General features: G+C 38.2%; 1 protein-coding gene across 1 annotated transcript in view; it reads left to right on the top strand.

Moving 5' to 3' along the window:
• NLRP14 (NLR family pyrin domain containing 14) overlaps nucleotides 1-16,886 on the top strand; it is a 35,418-nt gene extending 18,532 nt beyond the window's left edge. The window contains exons 6-11 of the mRNA XM_069554175.1: nucleotides 2,439-2,609; nucleotides 3,018-3,188; nucleotides 5,517-5,687; nucleotides 7,737-7,907; nucleotides 15,654-15,824; nucleotides 16,531-16,886. Coding sequence (XP_069410276.1) covers nucleotides 2,439-2,609; nucleotides 3,018-3,188; nucleotides 5,517-5,687; nucleotides 7,737-7,907; nucleotides 15,654-15,824; nucleotides 16,531-16,648 — 973 coding nt within the window. The 3' untranslated portion in view covers nucleotides 16,649-16,886. The remainder of the gene's footprint in view (nucleotides 1-2,438; nucleotides 2,610-3,017; nucleotides 3,189-5,516; nucleotides 5,688-7,736; nucleotides 7,908-15,653; nucleotides 15,825-16,530) is intronic.
• The last annotated feature ends 4,203 nt before the right edge of the window (nucleotides 16,887-21,089 follow it).

Genomic DNA, 21,089 nt, shown 5'->3' with positions numbered 1-21,089 from the left:
TTAGTTTTACATTTTGTTACTTTCGACCCTGATGCTAGGAAAGATTGAAGGCAAGAGGTGAAGGGGATGACAGAGGACCAGATGGTTGGATGGCGTTACTGACTCAATAGACATGAGTTTGAGCAAGCTTCAGGAGTTGGTGATGGACAGGCAAGGCTGGCATGCTTTAGTCCATGGGGTTTGCAAAGAGTCAGTCACAACAGAGCGACTGAGCAACTGAACTGAACTTTTGAACTGCTGGAAACCTTTGTTTTTTCCCTGTCAGAAATGATTTCTTTGAATTTTTAAAAATGACTTCAGGGCTCACTCTCTTGCATGTGCTGTCTCTGTGTCTCTCTTCAAAGAGCATCTGATAGTCTTGAGAGTCCCTTGGACTGCAAGGAGATCCAACCAGTCCATTCTAAAGGAGATCAGTCCTGGGTGTTCTTTGGAAGGACTGAAGCTGAAGCTGAAACTCCAATACTTTGGCCACCTCATGCAAAGAGCTGACTCATTGGAAAAGACCCCGATGCTGGGAGGGATTGGGGGCAGGAAGAAAAGGGGACGACAGAGGATGAGATGGTTGGATGGCATCACCGACTTGATGGAGATGAGTCTGAGTGAACTCCGGGAGTTGGTGATGGACAGGGAGGCCTGGCGTGCTGCGATTCATGGGGTCGCAAAGAGTCAGACATGACTGAGCGACTGAACTGAACTGAACTGATAGTCAATGGCTGTAGCTTTCTTCCTATATAATTCTTACTTTTCTAAGAATTACTATTGTCCTCTTAATCTTTTATCCTCTCCTTCTAGGGGAGTTTCTTAGATTTATTTATGTTGATTTTTCTCTATTATGTCAGATACAGATTTCAGTTCTCTGTTGTTTTTGTTTTTCCTTTGTTTTTGTTTTTTTGGTTGATTGAACCCATGTGAAGCATTCTCACTTCTGATGTGCTATTCTTGTTTCACAGAATCTGCATCGTCCTATACATTTAAAATGTAAAAGAAGCCTTTCTAAACATTTTCTTCTGTTTCCTAGTTTTGTTTTTTATACTTGTGCTTATTTTCTGTCCCTTAGTATAATGTATCTTTTTCTGTTAAGCCTTAATATTTTATCCACTCATCCCATAATATTTGAATATCTTTTCTGTCTGGAAGAGCTCTATCCATACATAGTTTATAAGATTTCCCTTGTTTCCCTAACTGCCTTGTTGGCTGCTGATACAATATCTTTTTGCATTAATCTACTCAGGATCCCATAATAAAATACCCAAAATAGCACAGACTGGCAAGCTTAGAAAACACAAATTTATTACAGTTCTGGAAGCTGGAAGGTCGAGATCAAATGCTGGCAGAGCTGGTTTCTGGTGAGGCCTCTCTCCCTTGCTTATAGATGGCTGCCTTCTTGTTTTGTCTTCACGTGGCCTTTTTGGCCATGTACTCACTCCTGGTGTCTCTTCCTCCTCTTATGAGGACACCAGTTCTATTGAATTAGGGAGTCTACTCCTATGACCTCATTAACCTTAATTACCTCCTTAGAGGCCCCTGGACAGGGAACATACAAATTTGGGGAGGGCAGTTCAGTCCATAACAACTTTTCAGAACAAGCTGAGGTTTTTCAGCTTTAGGTCATGTTCCAGGTCATCCACTAAGGACTAATTCTGGACCGAGGACGGAGCTGCTCCTGTTCAGCCTACCTCTCTGTACCCTGATTTTGATGTAGAGAACCAGTTCTCAAGGGACTCAAGTTGATAAGTCCCTGATTAAAGGGAATAAGTAGAACAAGTCCAAGTTCCAGGAATGCTACTGCCTGACGCTGCTTACAAATAGCTGATATTACTCTCAGCCATGTTTAAAGCCCAAGTTGTGTGTAAATACGAGTCTGTAAAAATAAGTGCTCTACGTGCACTTTAATTTTCTTGTTGTTTCTCTTCCTCTTTTAAGAAATACTTAATTTTATTTCTAATTTACTTCTTATTTTCACTAAGGACAAAGTTACTCAGAAAAACACAGATTGGCTGCCATGAATAAATGAAATCTTGACAGTAGTTTATGGTTGGTTCAGCTTTCACCCCTGGTTTCATGCCCATCTCAGTTCTGTTTCAGAAGTCAAAGTGTGCAAGGATACAGCCATCCTTCTGTCTACCTTCTTCATGTTGTTGTTAAATTCCACCCCCCCCCCAAAAAAAACTTATTATTTGAAAATACTTTTCTGAATGCTTTCATACATTTTTTGTAGGGAATTGGGGAGGTAGGGATGGGAGAGACAAGCTTCCTCCCCTCCCCTTCCTAACTGTCTGTCAGAGCCCTGTGCTTTAGATAAATCACCCTCATTCTGTGTAGGGAAGCTGGGTTTCAGAACAGGTCCCGAAGACCGGGAAACCACACTCTGTGGCTGAGTGAGTTGGGGTTATAATTCTAAGAAGTGGTCGTTTCTATTTTTCTGTATCGTTTTCCAGCTTGGAATCCTGCAACCTAACTACGGTTTGTTGTCTGAATATCTCTAAGGCTCTTGTGAGAAGCCAGAGCCTGTTGTCTCTGAATCTGTCAACTAATAATCTATTGGATGACGGAGTGAAGCTGTTGTGCGAGGGCTTAATGCATCCAAAGTGTAACCTGGAGAAACTGTCGTGAGTCTTTCTGTACTGTTTTCTACAGAGACATTTTGTTCAGTTTTGTTTTTTTTTAACTTATGAACTGAGTGGGTCTTGATATTAATTGGCTCATTTGTCAATCTTGGATGACCTCCTCCTTCTACCTCCTTCCCCCTTTCACTTGACTTTTAGACATTTCTTTTGTTTATGAGAGATGTCTTATTTTCATTCTTTTCCAGCCTTCTTCTCTGTCCTCTTGTATTTTGTTTCACCATACCTTGTCCATGGCTGCAATGGAATTCATGATTTAAGTAGGTTTGATGAGGTTGCTTCTATAGTAGAGATGTAGAGGTTGTTAGTACCAACTAACTTCCCTCTAAAAGGGGAGAGAAGCATGCACTTTGGGACTTGACTGACCCCTCTTCATCTGTATTTCTGCTTCAGCTTAGAAAGCTGTGGCCTCACAGTAGCTTGTTGTGAGGATCTGTCTTTGGTTCTCATCAGCAACAAAAGGCTGACACATTTATGCTTGGCGGACAACATCTTGGGAGATGGTGGAGTAAAGCTTATGAGCGAGGCCTTGAAACATCCACAGTGCATTCTACAGAGCCTAGTGTAAGTGTCAACTAGTTTTTAAAATATATATATTTTTTTATTTTTATTTACTTGGCCATGCTGGGTCTTAGTTGTGGCATTTGGGATCTTCAATCCTCATTGCAGCGTGTGAACTCTTAGTTGCAGCTTGTGGGATCTAGTTCCCTGACCAGGGATCAAACCCAGGCTCCCTGTGTTGGGAGTGCAGAGTCATAGCCACTGGACCACTAGGGAAGTCCTAGTGCCTGCTAGTTTTCATCATTCCCATGTAATAACATTTTGAAATATATTTAAACTAGGAAAATATTTTGGACATATTATGTCCCTTGCTTTTTCCCTGTTGTCTACAATGATGAAGATGATGAGGGTGATGATATTAATAATTGCCATATATTGTGACCGTACTCTCTGCTGGGCCCTGTGCAAAATTTAACCTGCAGAGAAGTACCCGTTGGTGTCAAATTGGTCACCTGAGTTCTAAGTGCCTCCCTGAATAGGTGAGGATTGTGAGGCTTAGAAAGGTTATGCAACTTGCATAATGCTTACAAGAAAATGATGTATTTAGAACTAAAGTCCACCCATCCAACTCTATATTCTGGGCTCCAAACAGTTAAATATGTATCACTACCATTAAACAAAGACAGTATTCCATGGTATGGCTGGGTTATGATGTGACAGTACTGTTCATTGCTGTTAGGTAACATGAGAAGTGTGTGAGTTCATGTTGCTGCATAGGATGAGAGAAGACAACACTTCAAAACAATGATTTTGTTTGATTTTTGGTCAGCTCACAAGGCACCCACTTTTTGAGCTTTTTCACCTTTGCAATTTGCTTCAAATGCTGAATGACCATAGAATGGTCAACATTGGGCAACTTCTCATGTAGTTGTAAGAGGATCAGCTTCGATGATTGCCAGCCACTATGCTCCTCATCTTCAAGGCTCTTGTCACCTTTGCACAAACTTCTTGAACCACCACTGCACTGTACATTCATTAGCAGTTCCTGGGCCAAATGTGTTGTTGATGTTGTGAGTTGTCTCCGTTGCTTTATGATCCATTTTGAATTTAAATAAGAAAATTGCTCGAATGTGCTTTTTGACTAACATCAATTCCATAGTCTAAAATAAATATAAAATAACCAGCAATTAATAAGTCATTAGCAAAAAAACATAAAGTAAGAAAGGTGCATTAAAAAGATGTATAACATAATCACATTTATTTAAGAATGTATTCCAATATCAAATGGCAAATTTCAACAATGCAAAACCCGCAATTACTTTTGCACCAACCTATACAAGATTCTTTATCAATATTAATTAGTTGAAAATAACTTTAAAAATTATTTGTGTTGAACATCTTTTTAAATTTTTTGGTTTCTACTATTCTAGAAATTTCCTCTTACTAGGCTTAGCTTTCCCCTGATTTTTTTTTTGTTATATCTATTATGGTTATTAATGTCACATATACATTATCACTATTATTTTTATATATTATAAATAACGTACCTGTTGTATTTCTAACTTTCTTTATGGTTATTTTTAGAATATAGAAGTTTAAAACTTTCGTGAAGTTGAATTATCTTCCCCTTCATGACTTAATAGAATTGTTTAATATATTAAAAAGAAGCCCACGTCTGTCATCTTTTTCATATTCATTATGGCTTGTAAAAGTCAGCCTTCCAGGCTCCTCTGTCCATGGAATTCTCCAGGCCAGAACGCTGGAGTGGGTAGCCATTCTCTTCTCTGGGGGATCTTCCCAACCCAAGGATCGAACACAGGTCTTCCACATTGCAAGTGGATTCTTTACCATTTGAGCCACCATGGCTTAATTTTTAACACTTATTCCAAATTAATTTTGTCATAAGATTTAAATTTACCTTGCCCTACATATTAGGGGACATTAAATGTCCCCTACATAAAGGACATTAACCCTAAATCATTTATGGCATAATGTATCTTTTCTGTTCTGATTGGAAATGCCGCATTTAATATGTACAGAAAGTCCTCATTTAATTATGATTCCGCCTATTCTACTCCATTTGCCTGCTCCTCTGCTCCACAGAGCTGCTTCTGTAATAGGATACTATATTTACGTACAATGTAGGGAAGTTAGCATGTTCTTTTTAGTAAGAAAAATTCTGAAGAACAAGAATCCAGTTTGAAGCCAAATTCGGCACAAACCTAAGGATCCCAAGTGAGACAGCCAAAGAGGCAATGAGGAAGGAGGGTATTTGATCTGAGATAGATGGAGGGTTGGCAAGAAGATAGGGGCTTAGAAACCTCTTCAAAGATGTACAAATCTAAGTAGCAGAGCAGTGATTCCATCTCTCCTCACACTGTCCACCCACAGGCTGAGGCACTGCCATTTCACCTCACTCAGCAGTGAATCTCTCTCAGCCTCTCTCCTGCACAACAAGAGCCTGAAGCATCTGGATCTGGGGTCAAACTGCCTACAAGACGATGGAGTAAAGCTTCTGTGTGATGCCTTTCGGCATCCAAGTTGCAGTCTTCAAGACCTGGAGTAGGTGCTCTGTGACCTTATTTTTGTGTAGCTTTACGTACTGGGAGGGCAGGGGAGATGGGAAAAGAATTCTGAGAGCAGAGTATCTGTCAGAGAGGAATACACAGTAATTCTCTCTCATTCTGCATGAGAAAAGCTGGAGGAGTCTATTCATCAGATTTTTGTTAAACAATTACTACAGTAATTACAGTCAACTTCCCTCATTCCCTCGGTTAAGGAGGGTCAGAGACCTCAGGTTGAACTGTATGTAGCCATTTCATTGTTGCCTCGGTTGTGCTTCAGGGAGTCTGTTGTGTGTCTTCTACCTAAATCCAGGAAGCTGAATTGTGCTTTACTAGTTTTTCTTTCTTAAACTCAGGTTTATACTTAGGTCAACTTTGAAAGAAACTGGGAATGAAGTTTTTAAGAGTATCCAAGAATCCAATCATTCTTAAGCAGAAACCATTTTTAATTCCATTATAGTCTGTCTTACTCTGGGAGTGGGTACACAAACATTTGCATAATATGTGTACGTATAATTGTGATTACATGACTTTAAGGTTTCCTTTTTACGTGATCGTATTTCAGATAAATGTAGTATTTCATTTAAATACTTACATATAATTATCTATTTATTTTAATGGCTACATAATACATAGTATTTCATTAGGTAAATATTGTGGCTCAAGTGAAGCAAGAATAAGAGATGTCACTTAGAAATCTCACTTCCCCACTAGGGCCTCCCATGGGACTAATAGCCTGGGTGAGTCATTAAGGGTCTAAGCCCAACACTGTTTTCCTAGAAACTGAAGATCGATGGGATACCTAGAAGTGTTTGGCCAGATTGGATTGACTTATGATAACCAAATTTTCAAATGAGTTTAATAGTTGATTGTGATTTCTATAAACCCTGAGGTGATTGAACTCTTGGATTCAATAAGTACCTGTACTTCCTCTGAGAAAATGTATATGATATGGGTTACGATGTGATTTTCTGGTTTCTTTTATTATTATTCACCTGGAAGACAGAAATTTACTTCATGGAGTTTATCATTAAATCCAGTGCCTTCATTTCAGCTACAGAGATATAATTTCTATGTGGCCTATGCACACAAGTTGTTTGCTTAGCCTGCATTTTTCTCCTAAGCACTGCTGTAAACACATAGACAAATTTGTGCCTTCTTAGCCACTTTCAAAGCCTCTGCAGGCATGCCTATTCTCTCAAGCAATCTTTACATCAGATATGAACTAGATGCTCAGGGAACTAACGGCTATCTCTAAGGTTACGCACTTGTCCTAAGGTAACTTACAAAGTGCTGACAGCAGGGAAATAAATACAAAGCCAATTATAATAGATTTCATATGCTGTTATAAGGATGTGGCAAAAGTCCCAAGGAGCGAGGAATGAAACAGAGGAAACTTATTTAATTTAGGCTTGAAAGATAAAGAGGATTTTGTTATGTGCAGATACTCTAGGCAGAGAGAAAAGATGGGGAATGCAGGTAGATGTGATATATTTGGGGTAGGGTAAATGGATGTGTATGGTTGGAAAATAGGGTGGGGACAAAATACAGAAAGAGAAAGAAAGGCCAGATCGTGAATGCTCTTGAATGTCCTACAAAGGACTTGAAGGAAATCCCTTTTTGTATGTAGCTTGCTTCTTTCTTCTTTGGAAACAGTACTTTTAGATTCCTTGACTGCAGTTTAATTTCAAAAATATATTAGGAACCGAAGGCATAGAGATCTGTGGATTCCTCAGGAAAATTATATCCGATCCTTTTTTTTTTTTTTTGGCAGAGGTAGAAATAAGTGTTTATACCCTTGACTTGGGAAGCTTACTAGAAAACAACCTATTTGTGGGAGAAAGCAGTTTTACCTGTTGGTTTTTTCTTGCTTATTAAGCAATCCCATCTGTCTTTAGTGGTTTAACATTAGACCTTCCTGTGTCCATCCTAGGTTATAGATAGAAAAGGCTTAGGGAAAAAAAGGCTCACCTGGGCGTTCCTTCCAAGAATAAACTAATAAAGCCTCACAACTGAAAATCTCACTTCTCTTTTTTATTTCTCACAGATTGATGGGCTGTGTTCTCACTAGTGCATGTTGCCTGGATCTGGCTTCTGCTATTTTGAACAACCCAAACTTGCAGAGCCTGGACCTCGGGAACAATGACTTGCAGGACGATGGAGTGAAACTCCTGTTTGAGGCTTTGAGACATCCAAACTGCAATATTCAGAGGCTTGGGTGAGTTCGGTTTTCCTTAGGAAAATGATACCTATTTGGTGGCTTGTATACCTAGAAGAAATTTAGTATATGCAGAATGGGTGAAAAATTAATGGGGCTAGAAGGTAAATTATTCTCAAAAATGAAAATCTGAATTTCATATATATAAATCGGTGTATTACATGATTCTTAGCATAGAAGCCACACTTCACATTTCTTTGTGTCCCCCTTAGTGCTTTGGACACGGTATATATTAAGTAAATAGTGCTTAATTTAGGTCTTCTATGTTCTATTATCCTTCAGATATTCCATCTGTCCTTGAATTAATTTTTCTTAGTAAATCAAAGGTTTTACTAATCATTTTCTACCTGGAAAAATGCTGTCTGTGGTCTCAAGGAGCTTGTAATCTAACAAAATCTAATCCTATGTTCTGAGTACTTTTTATGTTGAATAATGTTTAAATTTTTATTTTCTCTAAATCTTGAATGGATTCGTATTGGCTAGTACATTTTTACTTACACAGCATAAATTATTGACCTCTGGTTCAAGAAATTTGCTCTACATGTGGAAAGCCTAGCCACTATGATATATCTTCCTGGCTCTTCTAAGAAAGTGTTGCTTTTTCTATGTTTCCATTGACAACTTACAAATACATACACACATACAAATACATATAAATTATATATACATATATATTTCACAATAATTATGATATTACTTTTGGGTCTGACTTTTAATTTTATTCTGCCTGTTTTAGCCAGTTACTGTTTAATGCATCCTGCCAGGAGAGTGGGGTCCTATCAGAGACAGAGGACTTGATTACTCAGATGATAGCCACATAAGCATTGGGCATATTTGCTGGCAGTTTCCCTTGTGTCGCAGATCCCACAGGGTCAATGTATAGGACTCAGATGGATGCCTGCACAGGCAGTTGTTGCATTCCAGGAGAGGAACGTTGAGTTTGGGGGACCCATCATTTCATAGTAAGCAGTGAGTAAGCCTGCCCTTTGTCCTGGAGGGAGACATTTCTTTATCCCTCAAGGTTGCTCACTGCACACACATCCCAGGAAACGATCAGGTAGTGTTGTCAGGACCTTGCATTTTTGTCAGTGAAACATGTAGGAGGGTGACATAGCCATAGAAGAATGTCTCCCAACAATTTCCACCAATTTTTCTACACAACAGAAAAAGTTTTCTACAGAAGTCTTGGCTTCTGGTGAACTTTCGCACAGATATGCCACTCCAATGGCCACTCTGATTAGTCAGACCAGCAAAGGCTGGGACCAAATTTGTTCAGTTTGTCTCTATGCCATTTAATTAAGGTCACTATCAACAGGACTCCAAGCACAGGATGAGGCCAGTTTGTAGTATTGATTTAAAACATGCCCCAGGGGCCTGGGCTTTGCCAGCTGAGTAACAATAAAAGGAACAATGTGTCCAATTTTTTATTATAATTCAAGAAAGGGAATTTAGAATGACCTGCTGCTCCTGGTCTCATTAGCAATAAAGAAAGGAGGCAAAAGATGGGCCAGAAGCAATGCTTTCACCATTGAAGAGCCATTCAGTGGTCTACACTTTCCCACATGCAAACATATAACCTGAAGGTGCATAGGTGGCTCCAATGTGGGGTTTGTTGTTATATTTGATTTGGGTCACCATTGCCTTGCTTTGGTTGTATCGGGCAGGCAGTGCCGCTGAGGAGTTACAGCTGCTTTGTTTGCCATATGTGGCATAATCCAGGCTGTTCCAGCATTAAGAGAATCTTAGTGAATTTGCATTACCAGTTGCCCTGTGAAAGGGATCTTACATTTGGGGTCTGCCTTTGACGGCCACAGGCCTAACAGAATAGTTGAGGACCTGCCATGTCCATGTGAGATTTTCTGTTTTCATAGCATGTAGACAGGCATGACAACTGGGCAGTGGGTCCAGGTGCCAGCTGCTGCTTGACTCAAGCAAACCACGTAATTATTTGTCAGGTGGCAGTGTTGGATCCAGGGTGACAAGGAGAACCATGGTGGTTCTTCCCACTTCCTGAACCTCTCAGGTTCTAAGGTGTTCTTTCTCCAGGTATTAGTGCTGTTAGTCTTCCTCCCAGTCAGGAACTCGGTGTGTCCCATCCCAGTGTCTATAACTTCACTTCTTCTCTAATCATCCCCCACCAGCACCAGGCCTATAGTCCAGAGGGATAAGGCAGGAGAGGGACAAAAGCAATTTTACAGTTGAAACCTGTTGTATCCCACATTTTGGCTTGTTGGGGAGTTGTCCAGCATTGTACTCAACCAAACGATTGTTATTTTCACGAGCTATGGCCTTGTCAGTCCAAAAGAGAATCCAGGTATCTGATCTGAATTAAGTTTGAATCCCAAAGTCCTTTTTTGGCTGACCTGCCACCTGGAGGGTGTACCAGTCAGGGTCACCTGGAGTTGCTTTTAGGGAGAGAAAAGCATCATGCCCAAGAATGACCAGAATACAATCCTGAAACTTCAAAATAGTTTTTTATAGAAGCTGCCATCCCTTTCATCTTAATCATTACCCAGGAGGTAGCCAAAGAGAGATGAGCTTTTCAGGGGATAGTCACAATTGGTGACTAAACTGCCCCTCTAAGGAATGTAGACCAGGAGTTAGTGAGGGGTATAGAGTCAGTAATCTTTCTTATTTAATTTTGAGGGGCAGTCCAGAGATATATATTATTTTTTTGCATATCTGAAAATATGTTAGTTTTCGATGAACCTGAATGAACACATTTGGTTGTCTTCATAATATTTTGGTTATCCTCTTAAGAGTTCTGAAGAGTCCACTGCCTGCTAGCATTGAATTTGGTTGTAGAAAAGTCTGAAATCAGTTGGTTCTTCCCCTTTAATATCCTTACTGTTCTAAAAAAAAATGGGGCGGGGGGACTATATATCCTCCGAATTTTTCCTTTAGCCTTTGTTGAATTTTCTTTAATAATACTTTTCTGGGGAAATGGTGTGCCATTTAAGTATGTAGATTGTGCTTTTTTTTTTTTTTTGTGGCGATAGGCATTCCTATCTTTAGTTTCTGCTTATCTATTTGACTTAATTTTTTTTTCAGAATTACTAATTATGCTTATGTTGGATCTCTCGTTTTTCTGTAATTATGCTTATGTTGGATCTCTCGTTTTTCTGTAATTATGGATAATTCTTTATCTATATTCTTTAATCTTTTAAAACTCACTCTTCTTTTGCTGGATCTTTCTAACTCATGCTACATATTCCTGTGTATTTTTAGCAGTTGTGACTTCTTTTAATGTGGCCTTCATTCGATAATTTTTTTCTTCTGTTACTTTTAAGCTCTGCCAAATCATATTTTAAACATTTTATTTATAAAATAAAATATACAGAAAAGTAAATAAAACTAATGTTTTTTTAAAAAGGAAATATGTAACAATCATGGTCAGGTTCAGATATTGAATTTTCCCAGTAAACTAAACTCCCCTCAGTTATCCCTCCCAAATCACAACTTCTCTCCTATTCAAGAAGTAAACATTATCTTGACTTTTATAGTAGTAATTTGTGTTTTCCACTATAGATTTATATAATATATGTAATCATAAACAATATATTTGAATTTTGCTTGATTTTGAACTTTCTATACAGGGAAATCATACTTTATGTATTCTTTTATGTTTTTTGCTTAATGGTATGATTGTAAGAGTCCTCTAGTTGTTTCATGTGGCTATTTTTACTCATTTTTATTGCTACGAAAGATTCCAATGAATGACCATACTACCAACTATTGCTAACCTGCAACACTGCCAGGTATTTCTCTGGCAAAAATGGATTTATTCAGGATCAGCAGAGAATTGTAATTTGGGGTCTGCAACCATGATGAGCCATGTGCAAGTCTCTACATGGCAAGGAAAGGAGAACGTGTTTACAGAGAGGAAAACGAAGCTGGTGGGGCTATAGCAAACCAAGAGTCTGGCTTTTCACTGGCTGAGTCCTTGCCAGGAAAGAAGTCCTTGTTGGGCTGGGCTATCTTTGCAGGGTGTGAGAGCTCCCCCTTCTGGTCTCCCAACTCTATTTAGTTGAGGTTTGTGTTTATTATAGGTTTCTTCTGTGCTGTGCTGGGCTTAGTCGCTCAGTCTATTTAGCTGGTGGACTTTTGGATTGTTTTCTTTAATGATTAGTGCTGCTATGAGTATTTTAAAACATGAATTGTAAGACATGTGTTTACACATTTATCTCCAGTAAATAATGTCTGACTCTTTGCGACCCCATGGACTGTAGCCCACCAGGGTCCTCTGTCCATGGGATTCTCCAGGCAAGAATACTGGAATGGGTTGCCATTTCCTTCTCCACAGGATCTTCCTGACCTAGGGATCTAACTTGGGTCTCCTGCATTGCCAAAGGAGTTCAAAAGCTACCCACTCCAGTATTCTGGCCTGGAGAATTCCATGGACAGAGGACCCTGGTGGGCTACAGTCCATGGGGTAGCAAAGAGTCGGACATGACTGAGCAAGTTTCAATTTCACTTTCTTTACCACTAGCACCATCTGGGAAGCCCATTTTAATACATGGATTGTAAGACAGGTGTGTACACATTTATCTACAGTAAATAATTAGGAGTGGAATTATTATCGGGAATATCTCCAAGGATTACACCCATTATGCTACCACTGGCAGTGTGTAAGAGTTCTTGTTACTCTATTCTTGACAATTTTGTCAGACTTAATTTTTAAAATTCTAGCCAATCAAGTGTGATTTTAGCATAAGACTGTGTAGAACTGGAATTATTTCTTCCTTGAACTTGGCAGAAATTTCTGGTGAACTTCTGGCAAGTGATGTTAGCCATTTCATCTGAAACTTAAAACTTACTGGCAAGTGTCTGTTATTATCTGCTTAATTTCTAAGTCATATCTAGTGTTTAGATAGCCATGTTTCATTAATTACTATATTTCTCTATTTTTGTTGAGTTAATTTTGCCATTATTTTTCCTAAATTCTTGAGTTGGATGTTTATCTCATAAATATTTCCTTCTTTTCCAATAGACTTCATTAAGTCATTAAGTTCATCCTACAAATTTTGATATTATATGTGGTATTTTTGTTACTTTGAGTTTAAAATATTTAACATGATTTTTTTCTTCAACATATGGATTATTTTAAAGTGTACTACTTCATTTTCAAACATAAGAGTTTCTTATTATCTTCTTATATTTAACCTCTGGCACTGTAGTCTGAGAATACACTGTACATGATTTCAATGTTTAAAAAGTTGTTGACACTTGTTTCATGGCCCTTATATAGTCAGCTTTTAATGTGTGTTCCATAGTGCACTTGGAAAGATTATGAAGAGTTGTGGGTTGCAGTATTTTTTATCAGTTAAGATTGTTAGTTCTGTTTTTTAAATCATCTGGTATTTTTAATGATTTTTTCCAGATAATTCTATTATTGTGAAAAATATGTTAAAATCTCTGCTATAGTTATAGATCTGTGTATTTCACTTTGTAGTTCTGTTAGTTTTTATTTTCTATATTTGAGACTTCTATTAGTGACCACAAATTTAGAATGATTATTTCCTGATGAATTCTTGATAGTGTTTTATGTCTCTTAATGCTTTTATTCTTATAATGCTTTTATGTCTTATGTCTTATCTGCTTTTACCATAAGGTTTGTTTTGTGTGATATTTATGTACCTTGTGTCATGATTATTGGGACTGTTTCCCCACCACCTCTTCTTTATCCATTCATCTGTTGATGGACATCTAGGTTACGTCCATGTCTTGACTATTGTAAAAAGCACAATTATGAATATAGGGGTGCATGTATCTTTTCAAATTATAATTTTCTCTGTATATATGCATGGGAACAGGATTACTGGATCATATGGTAATTCTATTTTTTAGTTTTCTGAGGAACCTCTCTACTCTTTTCCATAGTGGCTGTACCAATTTACATTCCCACCAACAATGTAGGAGGGTTCTCTTTTCTTCACACTCTCTCCAGCATCTATTATTTGTAGAGTTTTAAATGATGGCCATTCTTCTGTTGTCAGGTGGTACCTCATTGTAGTTTTGACTTGCATTTCCCTAACAATTAGCCATGTTGAGTATCTTTTCAGGTGCCTGTTGGCCATCTGTATGTCTTTGGAGAAACGTCCATTTAGGTCTTCTGCCATTTTTTGATTGGGTTGTCTTGTTGTTGTTGAGTTGTATGAGCGGTCCGTATATTTTGGAAATTAAGTCCTTGTTGGTCACATCATTTGCAAATATATTCTCCCATTCTGTATCTTGTCTTTATATATGTACATGCATATATATATACACATATACATACATACATATCTATCTATCTATCTATCTATAGTTTCCTTTGCTGTTAAGACCTTGTAAGTTTGATTAAGTTCCATTTGTTTATTTTTATTTCTATTGACTGAAGAGGTTGACCAAAAAAACAATTGGTACAATTTATGTCAAAGAATGTCTTGCCTGTGATCTCTTCTAGGAATTTTATGGTGTCTTGTCTTATATTTAAGTCTTTAAGCCATTTGAAGTTTATCTTTGAGTATAGTGTGAGGGCGTGTTCTAATCTCATTGATTTACATGTAGCTGTCCAACTATCCCAGCGTCACTTGCTGACGAGACCATTTTTTTCCCCCTATTTTATATTTTTGCCTCCTTTGTTGAAGATTAATTGACTCTAGGTGTGTGGATTTATTTCTGGGTTCTCTATTCTGTTCCATTGATCCAGTTCATGGTATTTTGTTATCCTTGTTTTATGCAAGGCCCCTGGTTGGTTGATTAGTTGGTTAATTTATCTCCATTAACTATGTCTTCTTTCCATTTATAGGCAGTTTGCCTAGTTTTTTTGAAATATGCCATAGAATTGTATTACCTTATAGAAGATGTAATGTTGCTTTGGGGGCTTCTCTGGTGTTTTTAGGTGTATACATTTTTTTTGCATAACTGGCATGGTGCCATTTATTTACCTTACCCACTCTCCATAATGTCTTTAACATATGACATTTTAAAAAATACTAAAAAAAATCTTTTTCATTGTGGTTTATCACAGGATATTGAATATATAGTTTTCTGTGCTACATAGTAGGTCCTTGTTGTTTATCCATGCTATATATAATAGTTTGCATCTGCTAGTCCCAAATTCCAAATCCAACCCTTCCCCACCTCCACTCCTCCTTGGCAACCACAAGATTGTTCTCTATGTCCGGAGTCTGTTTTATAGATAAGTTCACTTGTATCATATTTTAGATTCCATTTATAAGTGATATCATATGGTGTTTATCTGACTTCACAGTATGATAATCTCTAGGTCCATCTGTATTGTTGCAAATGGCATTATTTCATTCCTGTTACGGCTGAACAATATTCCACTGTATACATGTACCACATCTTCTTTATTCATTCCTCTGTCCATGGACATTTAGTTTGTTTCCCTGTGTTGTATACTTGGACTTTTAATACTCAATATCGTATTTCTAAAATCTACTTATGTTGCTGTGTTTTTAAATCTAAGGATTCAGTTGCTTCAGTTTTCCTTGGTGTGCTTCCACATTTTATTTATTCCTGGACCATAATTATGAACCTGTAATTCATGATTAGGGAAGGGATATATTCAACCCCAAAACATCTAGAAATAATGAATATTATATACCTTGATTTTACCCTATTTGTGCTCATTTTTTGAGCTTCTGGAGTTACCCTACACTCCCAGATCACAGATCGCTTGTGTGCACGTTTTCTATCATGAGATAAAGTTCATTTATCTTTAGTCTGTCTTCCCTGCAGGTTGGAACACTGTGGTTTGACTTCTCTCTGTTGTCAGGATCTCTCTTCTACTCTTAGCAGCAACCAAAGCCTGATAAAAATAAGCCTGACAGTGAATACCATAGAGCATGAAGAAATTACGAAGTTAAGTGAAGCCTTGAGGTCTACTGAATGTAAACTACAGGTTCTAGGGTAAGTCTTCATTGGCTTCTCAGGGGAGAAGTTTCCTGGAATGAGGCATTTGGGGAGCCATTCATTAATGGCAAGCCTCAGCATCAACATGATTGTGAATCCTTGGGTATTTTCCAGGCCCTTATTTGTTTTTCTCACATAGAAGAGTGAATTTCAAGAGGTGCAATGTAGCGTAGTAGTTAAGAGCCGAGAACTCTAGAGCCAGACTCTCTGAGTTCGAACTCTGGCCCTGCCACTTACTAGATATTTGAACTTGTACTACTCCCCAAATTCTCTGTGTTTTGGTTTCCTTTGTCTGTAAAACTGATGAAATGACAATATTTACTTAGAGGTTTACTGTTAGCATGGATCACCTGAGTCCATACAGGCAGTGTTTAGAACAGTGACTAGCACATAATAAATAGTGTATCATTGGCTGTTTTCATAATCATGAATAGAGCTATTTTGCTTGAATAGGAAAAGTCTCTTGACGGATCCTTTAAAAATCTTAATCTATTTTCCCTTTATCTTTTGTACTCTATTTTCCTTCAACTGCTATGTCTCTCAGTGTATCTCTTTCTCCTTACCTGCTGCCCAGCCATGTTAATATTCTCTATTAACAGGTTTTTTTCTTTCCTTGAAATAAATTCCCCAGAGAAAGTGAAGGGCTATGGGAGAATTGAGAGGTGTTTTTGTAGCAAGAAGAGGTGTTCCCTTGTATTCTCAGGTTGTGCAAAGAGGCACTTGAAGAAACCCAGAAGCTGCTGGAAGCTGAGGGGAGTAGCAATCTACGCCTAGCTGTTAAGCAGTACTGTAATGATCATGAGGAAGAAGATGGTTCCTAGTGGCGGTGTTCCTGATTTGAAGAACCTGATGTCCTTCAACGAAGTAAAATTAAGGCCTCAGAGTGACAAGGTGGGGTGGGAGGCTCTTAGCTTTAGGTACTCCATGCCCAGACATATAGCGTGTGATGTCTGTCAGATACGGGTTAGTCACTTCTCTGTAAAATGTCTGTTCTACTTCACATGGGAGTTAAGAGTCTATAATAAAATGGAAAACATAAAGCTCTGTGGAAAATATAACATGGTTTGAGTTGAATACAAAGTTTAAGGATTCAGATGTAAGAAGCCTGGAAATGAGACTGGAGAATGGGCCAGGGAGGATTATGTTAAAGCCCCCTATTTCCCTTTCCCTCCATTCCTGCTGCCGTGCCTCTCTTCACAGCCTCACCACCTGTGGCACATTTTACTGAATGCTCCGCTGTGTGTTCTTGGGACCAGTCGGGGCAAAACCACTTGGTGTTTTCTTAAAATGCAGATTTCTGAGCTCCATACCAGATTTATTGAATTAGATTACTGGGTGAGGTTCCCAGACACTGGCATGTTTAATAACTTCCCAGGCAATTCTTTGGTACATTACTCTTTAAGAATCACAAGTCTCAATAGAAATGGGAGTTGCCTTTTCACTGTGAAGATAAATGAAGATGTAAAGATTATAGGAGTTTCTAGAGCTAAAAACAGATTCCTTCCTTTGGCAGAAACATGGTATACTAAAATTTTCAGTGGGAGAATGTCTTGTCATGCAATTTATTGCCAAATAACAAACCATCCAAAAACATAGTGGGTTAAAACAATAACCACTTTGTTATATCTCATGACTGGATGAATTAGAATCCAGAAAGGGCTCAGTTAAGCACTTCTTATGCTCCACATGACATCACCTGGAGTCTTGTGGTGATATTTAGTTGACAGTCATATTGCTTTGCTCTATAAGACTAAAGAGGACTTCTGTCACATGCCTGGTACCTTGCAGAGGATGGCAGGCTGGCAGGCTGGGTTAGGCTGGGCCCCTCTTCCCTCCAGTCTTAAGGCCTCTCTAGCAGGGATGGAGTAATGAATGGAGGTTCGGGCTTTGACGAAGTCAAGGGGAAGTTGCCAGTTCTCTTAAAAGGTAGGCCCAGAACTGGCATAAAGCCAATTCTGTCTTACTCCATTGATCTAAACAGTCCAAGCCAGTCTAGATTCAAGGGCAGTCACTGGTTGATGGGAATACTGTTAGAGAATTTGTGGCCTTCTGTAGTCTACCACAAACTCTTATCCTTCTCCCTGTCTGTCTCTTTGCTGGTATAATAGCTCCCAAGTCAGCATAGCAAGGCTGGAGACAAGAGTCAACCATGGCAGGTAGAAGGGGGCAGAAGGCAATTGGGTAAGAATTTACAAGTAATGTTCCTGGAGCTGATATATGCACACAGAACAGTGATAACAGGTGACATTTGGCAGAAATGATACCTAGAGAAGGGTCAGTATGAGGTTAACTCCCAGTGACAGTTGTCCTGGCTAGAGAAAGCTAGCCTCTCGTGTCTGACTCTTTGTGGACCCGTGGACTATAGCCCACCAGGCTCCTCTGTCCATGGGATTCTCCAGGCAAGAATACTGGAGTGGGTTGCCATTTCCTTCTCCAGGGAATCTTCCTGACCCAGGGATCGAACCCAAGTCTCCCGCATTGCAGGCAGATGCTTTAATCTCTGAGCCACCAGGGAAGTCCATAGAAAATAAAGCATACATCAAAGAAGTGGCATTCCTTACATAGAGCAGTATCTTATCCTTCATAAACAAGATTTGTTGTTTATGAAGGATATAAATGTGCCATTCAATAAATGCGCCATTTCATTCCATTCAATAAAATGTGCCACAGATGGTAATGCTGTGAAGAGAGCCATAGCAGCAGGAATGGAGAGAAAGGGAAATAAGGGGCTTTAACATAATCCTGGCCCATTCTCCAGGGCCAAATAAAGCTCCAACTAAGGACTAATAAATGCTGCTGCTTTTTTCTTTTTTGGTTGCACTGTGCAACCTGTGAGATCTTAGTTCCCTGACCAGGGATTGAACCCTGGCGCATGGTAGTGAAAGTGCCCAGTTCTAACCACTGGACCACCAGGGAATTCCTGAAAACTGCTTATAATCAAGGTGATGTCTACCAAACTTGCAGATAAAGGAAAATTCTTTTGTCTTTTAACTAAATTTCAGAGCATTACAGAGGAAGAAAACTTTCCCATTTCATTTTATAAAGTTAGAAAAACTTTGATAATAGAACTTACAAAGATAACACTACCGAGAAATTTATAATTGTTACTTATGAATATATACTCAAAGACAAAATATATTTGAAAATTATTTCCAACAGTTAAAATATACCATGACTATTGTGATTTGTAACAGAAGTACAAGAGGACAAGTACTAGAAGTAATTTTATAATTTATGACATTAGTTGACTGATGGAAAAAGACCAAATAATCATCTTACTATATATTGAAAGGGAATTTAATAAAATTTAGTCTTTTTGGTCGGAGAAGGCAATGGCTGCCATCTATGGGGTTGCACAGAGTCGGACACGAGAAGATACTTAGAAGCAGCAGTCTTTTTGGTCAGGTACTTCCATAACATAAAGAATGTTTACACTGCAGATGGTGATTGCAGCCATGAAATTAAAAGATGGTTACTCCTTGGAAGGAAAGTTATGACCAACCTAGATAGCATATTCAAAAGTGGAGACATTACGTTGCCAACAAAGGTCTGTCTAGTCAAGGCTATGGTTTTTCCAGTAGTCATGTATGGATGTGATTGGACTGTGAAGAAAACTGAGTGCTGAAGAATTGAGGCTTTTGAACTGTGGTGTTGGAGAAGACTGGAGAGTCCCTTGGACTACAAGGAGATCCAACCAGTCCATCCTAAAGAAGATCAGTCCTGGGTATTCATTGGAAGGACTGATGCTGAAGCTGAAACTCCAATACTTTGGCCACCTCATGCAAAGAGTTGACTCATTGGAAAAGACTCTGATGCTGGGAGGGATTGGGGGCAGGAAGAAAAGGGGACGACAGAGGATGAGATGGCTGGGTGGCATCACCGACTCGATGGACATGAGTCTGAGCTCTGGGAGTTGGTGATGGACAGGGAGGGCTAGCGTGCTGCAATTCATGGGGTCACAAAGAGTTGGACACAACTGAGCAGCTGAACTGAACTGAACAGTATACTAGAAGCAATGCCATTTACATTTTGCACATATGCCTGGTATCACTGCTATCAGGTAACCCATGAGCCAGGATCAGGATGAGGAAAGTAAGGCACTTATTCTTCTGGTTGTGCAAGTTCCAGGTCAAACACCATCTTTATTTAAATTTTTAATATTTGGTTATCATGGATTTTTTGCACTAATTTTTATTTTAAAAAATATTCCACTAAAATATTATTTATCTTCATTCCTGAGGGGCTTTTTGGCATCTCCTTAAATTTTGTGCATCAGGAAAACCACTTCCCTCATTCTAAATAGAGCTCTATGTTAGGAATGGTTTGCCGTTTTAAATAGTATAGTTAACGAGCCAAATACGATAGCGAAAGAATCAAATAGGGTGGTCAAAACAAATGTTATATTTGATTCTTTACATTTTGTCTGTTTTCTTTTTATAGATTTGTATTGTAAATTCTTATTTTATTTCTATTATCTTTGAATTTGCTTTGTTAGTATGCTAACTTAAGTTAGATTCTTACTGATTTCCAACCTTATCTTTTATTATAAAGCATTAAGACTATAAATTTCCTTCTATTTGCATTTTAATTGAATTCCCATCATTGACCATGGAGTAGAGTTGATTTACAACATTATATAAGTTTCAAGTGTACAATATCGTAATTCACCATTTTTAAAGTTTATATATTCATAGCTATTATAAAGTATTGTCTATATTCCCTGTGTTGTATAGTATACCCTTGTAGCTTATTTTATACATAGCAGTTTGTATCTCTTAATCCCCTGCCCCTATATTGCCCCTCCCTCTTTTCTCTTCCTCCTGGTAACCACTAGTTTGTTCTCTGTGTCTATGAGTCTCTTTCTTTTTTGTTATATTCACTAATTTTATTTTCTAGATTTCATATATAAGTGATATCATATAATGTTTATTTTTCTCTGTCTGACTTCTTTCACTAAGCATAATACCCTTCAACTCTATCCACAATATGAACTATTTTCATTAGCATTCATATCCAAATATTTTTATTTACATGAATTTATTTTTCTGTAACCCACATGTCACATAGAAGTGTGCTTATAAATTTTCAAACTTAGGCATTTTTAAAGTTACCTTTTTGTTATTGCTTTTAACCTAATAGAGTTCAGATAATGTGTTCTATATGAAAACATTTTTTGAAAGTAGCTGGATATAATTCAAGGCCTAGTATATAATCAGTTTTCTACATGAGCTTGAAAAGAATATGTGTTTTCCCATGACTGTG

This window comes from Ovis canadensis, chromosome 15 (genome assembly GCF_042477335.2).
Source record: "Ovis canadensis isolate MfBH-ARS-UI-01 breed Bighorn chromosome 15, ARS-UI_OviCan_v2, whole genome shotgun sequence".
NCBI classification, from domain to species: domain Eukaryota; kingdom Metazoa; phylum Chordata; class Mammalia; order Artiodactyla; family Bovidae; genus Ovis; species Ovis canadensis.
This window is presented reverse-complemented; position numbering and strand designations above follow the sequence as displayed.